This window comes from Entamoeba nuttalli, assembly GCF_000257125.1.
Source record: "Entamoeba nuttalli P19 unplaced genomic scaffold asmbl_3887, whole genome shotgun sequence".
In the NCBI taxonomy this organism is placed as follows: Eukaryota; Evosea; order Mastigamoebida; family Endamoebidae; genus Entamoeba; species Entamoeba nuttalli.
In genome coordinates, this window is record NW_008576397.1 from 1 (window position 1) to 8,579 (window position 8,579).

General features: G+C 23.8%; 3 protein-coding genes across 3 annotated transcripts; 2 read left to right on the top strand and 1 right to left on the bottom strand.

Moving 5' to 3' along the window:
- Positions 1-899: 899 nt before the first annotated feature.
- On the bottom strand, positions 900-2,450 carry ENU1_085200 (hypothetical protein; the record flags this gene model as incomplete). The annotated part of the gene is made up of 2 exons (XM_008858822.1): positions 900-2,112; positions 2,182-2,450. The coding sequence occupies 2 exons, from the start codon at positions 2,448-2,450 to the stop codon at positions 900-902; spliced, it is 1,482 nt and encodes a 493-aa protein (XP_008857044.1).
- Positions 2,451-3,949: 1,499 nt separating this feature from the next.
- On the top strand, positions 3,950-4,447 carry ENU1_085210 (Anaphase-promoting complex, subunit 10 (APC10) protein; the record flags this gene model as incomplete). The annotated part of the gene is made up of 2 exons (XM_008858823.1): positions 3,950-4,147; positions 4,193-4,447. The coding sequence occupies 2 exons, from the start codon at positions 3,950-3,952 to the stop codon at positions 4,445-4,447; spliced, it is 453 nt and encodes a 150-aa protein (XP_008857045.1).
- A 351-nt stretch (positions 4,448-4,798) lies between these two features.
- Positions 4,799-6,259, top strand: ENU1_085220 (fatty acid elongase, putative; the record flags this gene model as incomplete). Its single annotated transcript, XM_008858824.1, has 1 exon — positions 4,799-6,259. One exon carries the CDS (start codon positions 4,799-4,801, stop codon positions 6,257-6,259), a length of 1,461 nt encoding a protein of 486 aa, XP_008857046.1.
- Between the last annotated feature and the right edge of the window lie 2,320 nt (positions 6,260-8,579).

The window sequence follows — 8,579 nt, forward strand, 5'->3', positions numbered from 1 at the left end:
CTGTATGAGTGTCATTTTTGTGAAGTGGAACAAATAAAAAGAGTTTTTTAGGGTTATTATTGACTAAATAATAATTGTTTTACATAACATTTTAAAGAAGCAATAAAAAGTAATTCTTGAAATAGAGAATGAAAGAAATTAATAATTGTTCTATATTTAGTAAATGCTAATAAAAAGAAGTTAAAAGACAATTTAATATCAACGGTCAATTGAATAAATCAATTAATGAGAAAAAATAAAATAAAAGAAGTTAAAAGCATAATTGGTTAAGGATATTTCTAAATGTTAATTGTTAGAATTTTTATGAATATATTATGTCTTTTTCTAAAGTTTATAAGTTAGTTTTATAAATAGTTGTTATTTTTTTTATTCAATAACCAATTAATATTGATATTCTTTTAAATACTTAGAATTCATACATTCTGTAGTTGGTACTAAACTCATAAAATGTATCTTTATTTATATGACAGAACCTACAAAAATCCATAATTAGTAATATAATAAATATAAAATAAAGAAAAACAGATATTTGTTTTCTTAATTTGATATAAAAATGAGTAAAAGAAATTTTATAAAATACAAGATAAGTCTCTATAAATCTTTCTAAAATAATTAATTGTGTACTTTAATTTGATGTTATTATAATTTTCTAATAAAATACTGATATGAGTATTTGTTTTTTATATTAGAAAGAATTGTTTTGAGAATTAATTCTACAAGTAAATTAAAACGAAGTTATTCAATCTTTCATTTAAATTTAAATTATTTAATTAATAAAATTATTGTTATTTTTAATATATTTTATTCAAATTCTTCCTTTTTTATTATACAAAAATTCTATTAGGCAACAATTACAGAAATTTTTATTTTTAAAAAAAACACACCAAATATAACGTTAATTAGAGCTTTCCCAATATAAATCCAAAGTGTAAAGTGTTGCCTTCCAAATACATCCCTTCAATAGATGTTCCCTTCATAATATTATTTCTAAGGAATTGATAAACAACACTATTAATTCTTCCTAGTTTAGTTTCTAAGTTTTCAATACTTTTTATGTGCTCATCTTTTACTCTTACACAATTACATAAACTATCCATTAATTCTTGCTTAATATCTTTCATACAAACAGATGCTTGAACAAATGCTTTTTTATTCATTGTAACTCTTCCAAAACAATCTCCGCAACTTTCTAATGATGCATTAACTAACTTAACAGGTAATAATTCTCCTGTTAATTCAAACATTTGATGAAGATTTTTTCTCATATTTTTTTCACATTTTACTTCAAAACTTGACACATTAAACTCTGTGTTGGCGTTTCTTCCCATTGAAATAGAATTACTTTCAATACTTTTCAACCACTCACTATATTTTTCACATTCCTCCTTTAAATTTACACAAACTCTCCTTAAAATTGGCTTTTCACAGCCATGAATCATCCACCCCCAATCTGTTTCACAATCTGCAGTAATATCCATCCATACTGATGCATTTTGAGAAGATTCATATCTAGAGATTTCGTCTAATAAATCTATTTCATTTTGAGACAATCCTTGGTCATAACAAAAATCCAAAAAATTGAAGATGATATCGGAAATAGTTCCACTAATAATGAAGGTAAGTTCTCTTAAATCATGTTGAACATAAACTTCCACAGTCCTTTTTGTTTTGTTAGTATCTTTTAATACCATGTTAAACCAATTAAAGAAATAATCCCCACAATCTTTAAACCATTCAAATGAATTTGTAACTTCATGTAATTTTTCTAACATTTCAATATAAGAACGAGGATAACAAGTTGATTCATCTAATTTTATTGAAGGGAACAAAGGAATTTGAGGGCCTCCTCTTTGTCTTGGAGTTAAAGAAAAGTTATGAGTTTTACAGTATGAAGGTCTACCAGTTGACCAAGTAGTTGTTTTTTCCTTTGGAGAATAGACAATATCTGAAGCAACATTTGAAGGAATTTTGATTTGAGCCACATTAATCTTATTAACTTTAACCGAAGGAACGAATTTTTTAAAAGATTGAATCATTTTAGTGATTGGTTCAATGATTTGACTTTGAAGAGTTCTGTCATTTGATACATAAATTAAAAACTCTCTTTGTCCCCTAAAAATTAAAACAAGTCTCTCTTAAGGTATCACACAAATTATCTTAAAACATGATATTTAAACAAACTTATCATTGAAAGAGTTTAGTGAAACATAATACTTTTCTTTGGCAACATGAAGATCTTCTCTTTCTTTAATTATTGTTGAAGGAGAAATTTGAATACAACCTTTTGCCTCTGTAGCGTTTTGAGAAGTGAAATAAAACAATTTGTTTGTAGTTAAAACAAACCATCTTCTTTTAATTGTTTTAACTTTTCCACCTTCTTTCCAACCCCAAAATACAGATAGTTGTGGGTCAATAGAATTTGGTGTAATATGAAGAGCGTTTTCAGACATGTAATAATATTTAGAGTTCTGATATTTGAACTTGTGAAATCTAACTTCTTTATTTAGACTTTAAAAAATATACAACATATTCCTTTTTTAGCTTCACTCTTCTTTTATCAAATCTTTTATTAAAGAATTTTTCTTTTTTCCTTTTTTTTTATTCAAATGAAATAAAAAATGATAAAGAAACAATTATCATTAAGCACGAATAACATGAGTAGAAAAGTATAACCAAAAAAATTACTTTTTGTTTTGAAAAACCATAAATCAGTAAATTATAATAAATTAATTATTATTTTATTATTAATAAAAAACATTAATAAACTATTATTTAATTGAATCAAAAAATAAAAGTCGAAGTGTAATATTTTTCTTTGTATTTTTTGAAATAAGAATTATTTTTTTTTTTTCGTTTAATTTTTCTTTTCTTTATCAAAATAAAAAAATTAAAAACAGAATCAAATAATAATTAGTATTATTATATTACTAATTACTTTATTTTAAATCTTTCTGTGTATTATTCTGTGGTTAAAGTAACTTTGATAATTATATCATTTAGTTTTTTGTATGTAATAAATAGTTATATTGTTTATTATTATTTTTTATAAACTAATAAACATTTAAATAAGTATTAAGTAATTAATAAATATACTTTTCACATTACTTTATTTTTTATTTTTATTTATATTCATGTTAATCATATTAAAAACTTTATTCCATATCATATCTTAACACTATGTCTATTACCCTGTTTACTTTAAGATTTATTTTTTTTATTAGTGACTCTCTTTTTCTTTTAAACCTCCCTTTATATTAATTAGAAGTATATAAAACTTATCTGTTTATTATTTCTAATATTTTTAATAGAAAATGTTTTAATCATTACCTATATTTTTTTCTTTGTGTTATTTTCTTTCAATTAAACTTTTTTTTTAGATTTTACATATTATAATTATAAAAATATCTTCTGTTATGTAAACTTCTTTAAGATAAGTAAATCAAATAAAACTGAATAATTTTTATTCTGCCCTTTTTCTTTCTTCTATTGATTTCATCAAGTTTTGATGAGAAAAATCCATCAAAGGTTTAGTGTGTTGGGGAATCTTTGGTGAGGTTTTGTCATTTGTTCTTACATGTCTTAAGTGGTGGTGTGATTTAATATCACGATTGACACATCCCTTATTAAACTTGAATAAGTCAATATTACCTTCATAAATTGGGTTGATTTCCTTTGGTATTTCACAATGTTTTAGTTCAAAGTTTCCTTCATTAATTCTTTTCATGGTTGTTTTAAAACAATCTGTATTAAATTCTTTGAAGTTGTTCATTTTAATGGCTTTTCTTTCTCAGAGACTTGCTTAAATATTAATGGTATTTCGTTTTATTTTTTTTATCACAAGATATAACTTTCCACTAATCTGACTTTTCGTTAAGAGACTATTGATGTTTCTATAAAATAAGAAAGAAAAGAACTGTTTTTTAAAGAAAAAAAAAACAAAATTTATTTGATGGGAGAAGTGGCTCAATTATTGAGTGACCCTACTATAAAAGATATTACAAAGGAGTCAGTTATTTATGTCTCATCATCTAGAATTGGGTTTGGGGTCAGTAACATTTGTGATAACAACTTGTCAACTTATTGGCAAAGTAATGGAGAACGACCTCACCAAATTACGTTTGTTTTTGATGAGCCTCAAACACTTGCAGTTTGTTTTATATCTCAAAATACAATTTACATTAATAACAATTAGTTTGTAAGATTTTATGTTTCTCAGAAGATGGATGAGTCATATACCCCTTCAAAAGTATTACTAAGAGTTGGAACTTCTCTTTATGATTTAATTGAACTTGCAGTGGTTACGTTAGAAGAACCAGAGGGGTGGTATTATTTGACAAAACATATGAAAAAACCATTAAGAGGAAGTTGTGTTCAATTGGTTATTCAAGAGAATTGTTCACATGGAAGAGACTCTCACATCCGTCAAGTACAAATATTTGGTTTTTAGTAAAAAAAATAAATATCAATGATTATATTGTTAATAGTTATTTTTGATAAAATCTTAAAATACAAATTTCAAGATAAATTTTTTATTTCATTCCTAAAGGAAAGAATATATTATATTGACTAATTTAAGATTTGTTATTTTTTAAACTGTCAGTAAAAGTCAAGCAGCTCTGAAGCAGAAAAAAAATTCAAAAAAATATTGAGAAAAGAATATTCTATTTATATAAAAACATGAAACAATCAAAAAAATAATCTTCTCCAAAACCCTTTTAGATAAAAAAGGAGATGGAGATGCCTATCAAGAAGACTATAAAAGGAGAACTGTGAATAAACTTAGAAGAAGCAAAATAGCATGTCTAACGAAGTTACTAGTTTACAAGATTATTGGTATCCATCTACCGTAGGAGAACAAAATCCAGTTTTGAATAAATTAAAAGGAAGTGTAAGAAGACCATCTTTTAGTACTCAAATTATTCAACACTTTCCTAAATTAATTTTACTTTTCTGTGTGTATAGTTGGACTACTTTTGTATTGTCATATTTTACTACTTTTAATCCTTTATTCACTTCAGATAATGTTTATGGTATTGTTTTAGCTGTTGCTTCATTAGTCGCTGGATTAGTTTATTTTGTTTGGTCATTTGCAAGTTATAAACCAGTTTATTTACTCGACTTTGCTGTAGCTGAATTACCAGAAGAATATGAAGTTCCAAATGAACATATTCAAGGACCATTAACTCCTGTTTTTGAAGAGAGTAGTGTCGAATTTGTTGAACGTTTAGCCAAACGAACTGGACTTGGAAATCATACTTATTTTCCAAAAGTTTTTCATCAAGATAAAGTCATAAGACCAACTATGGAATTATCACGTGAAGAAGCATTATTAGTTATGACTAATTCTTGTGATAAATTATTTAATCAAACTGGGATAAAGCCTGAAGAGATTGATTGTGTTATATGTAATTGTTCTTTATTCTGTTGTACACCATCTCTTGCTGCTATGTTAATGAATCATTATAAAATGAAATCAACTTGTAAAAATTATTCATTAGGTGGAATGGGTTGTTCTGCTGGACTTATTTCAATTGACTTAGCTAAAGACTTTCTTCGATGTAATCCAAACAGTAATGTTTTAGTTTTTTCAACTGAAAATATTACTCATTCTTTATATTATGGAAATGAAAGATCAAGACTTTTACCATATACTTTGTTTAGACTTGGAGGTGCTGCAATTCTTTTGACTAATAAATGGAATTTAAGAAGTCATTCTAAATTTGAATTAACTCATTTAGTTAGAGTGAATCGTTCATTTGATGATGAAAGTTATAATGTAGTTTTTCAATCAGAAGATGCTAGTGGAGAAAAAGGAATTTCTTTAGGAAAACAATTAGTCAATTGTGTGTCTAAAGCATTAACTAAAAACTTATCTATTTTATTACCACAAGTTCTCACTTATAAGGAAATGGCAAAATATGGAATCGATTATATTAAACGATTAACAAATAAAGAATACGCTAAAACAGCTAAAACATATATGCCAGATATTAGAGAAACATTCCAAGCATATTGTATTCATGCTGGAGGAAGAGGTGTTATTGATGGTATTCAAAAGAACTTTGGATTAAGTGATGAAGATTGTTTACCATCACGTTCTAGCTTATATAGGTTTGGAAATACATCTTCTTCTTCTATTTGGTATGAATTAATGTATATTGAGCGTTGTGAAATGTTACAAAAAGGTGATAATGTCTTACAACTTGCATTTGGTTCTGGACTAAAAGTAAATTCTGCTGTATGGAAAAAAGTAAATTAAAAAATAATTTAAAGTTGTGTTATGTAAAATTTTTTTTGTTATTTTATTGTGTTGTTAATAAATGTTTATATCATGATTTTATTGTTATTTTATTATAACAGTTTTCATTTTTACTTAATTCTTGTTATCTGATTTATTTATCTTTATGGCATTTTTATTATATTTGATATGTATTATAATGATTCTTTGTGAAATAGTAGTAATAATTGATTATTATATCTCATTAGATAATTGTCATGTGTTATTTTGTTGTCAAATATTAATTCATTATATATCTTATTGGATTTAAATGAATTTATTTTTTTAATGTATTTTTGTATAGGAGAAGAAATTAACAAGAACAAACACCATAAACGAAATATAAAAATGTTATGAGTTAGATTTGAAGAATTATCTACAAGTGTGGCACTATTGAAAGAATGATTAGAAAATTATGAAAAATGATAGAAATGTGATTAAGATTAATGGTGAAAGAAATAATATTGTCAAAAAGTGATTAGAAAGCAAAATGGAAGAGATGAAATAAATAACAAATATAATGATAAGAGAAAGAGAAATGAGTGATAAAGAACAATGTACTTGAAGAGAGAAAGAATAATAGACAAACAAGAAACAGGTATTATAAAGAAAGATAAAAGAAATAGAAAGAAGAACAATAGAGATAAATAAATAATAAATAAAGAAATAAGAATAATACATAAAGAAGTAATAAATAAAAGAAAATAAAAATTAAGAACAAAAAGAGAAAATGAAATACAATTAGAAAGATGATAATAATACATATATTAATAATAGATAAATGAAATGAATAATAATTTTAATAAAAAATAAAAGAATGAAGAAAGAAACAAAATAAAGAAAATACAAAAATGAAATAAACAAATAAAACGAATGAAATATATAATATAACAAGAAAGAAATGATGAAACCAATAATGAAAAGAACAGATGATGGATTAAAAGAAAAAGAGAGAAATAAGAAAATAAAACAAGCAAAATCATTAAATTAATTATAAGAAAAGAGAATATATACAACAAGAAATGGAAAAGAATAATGAAGAGAATAAAGAATGAAACAAGAAATGAATAATGAGATTAAAGAAAGAGTAAAAACATAGAAAGAAAATATGAGAAATAAAGAAAATAAAAGAAATGAATAAGAAGACAAGAAATGAACAAAAACAACAAATATTTCAACAATCAATAAGAATGAACAAATGCTAATTAATTAAAATAAAATAAATATCAAATTTCATATATATTAAAATATTAAAATACAAAAACAATGATAACTGTAACAAGACCAATTGAAATAACACATATTGAAAAATCAGATATTACACATATTTTCAAAATAATACAACATAAATCACAACATTAAATAAAAGTAAATAGTGAATACAATAAAATTGATTCAATAATTAATGAAGTGAAGAAATACTTCTATCAGTAAACATGAAAATTCATAAAGAAATATAAATGACAATATCTACTTTATTGAATAACATCAACATATTGTTTAATCATCATTCATTATAATAAACACTTAATAATAATGAAATGATAATTCAAATCAAATGTGAAACAATATACAAAGAATAGAATAAAAATGAATAATTAATGAATGAAATAATGTACAACAAGAAAAAAAACGAACTATCAAATGAATGAAATACACAATACAAAATATTAGAAGATAAAACAATAAATATAAATAAGATATATTGAGAAACAAATCAGATGTGATATACAACGAATGATTTAAATATACATTCATAATAAAAAGAAAATAATAATAATAATAATATGAATAAATCTACAAAAGAGACAATATATGATAAATCCAATAGTTTCATATTTAATGAAATAAAATCACAATAAAATGCAACAAATAAATAATCAAATAAGTCAAAGAAAAGTGATTGAATTTCAATATTTGTCATAGTAGAATGTATCAATCATTTGAAACTGATAAACTGAACTGGAACATTTATATTATTTTTTATTTCTCATCTTTTTATATATGAATTATTGGGGGGTTTTGGTTGTTTAAGATTTATTACTCAATCTTAATTAATACTAAACAACTTTGTTCAGTGTTTATTTAAATTTCTTTTCTTAATACTTATTTATTCATCCCTCTTCCAACAGTTCTTTCACTGATTCATAATTAATTATTTCATTATCTTTATTCATAACTTTTATCTTTATCTCTCTTCTGACACTTAGCACCATTTTACTATTATTAAAATCATTTATTCTCATATCATTTTTATTTAAAATACCATTTTTTATTATTCCATTAGAAATAAAACATGTTC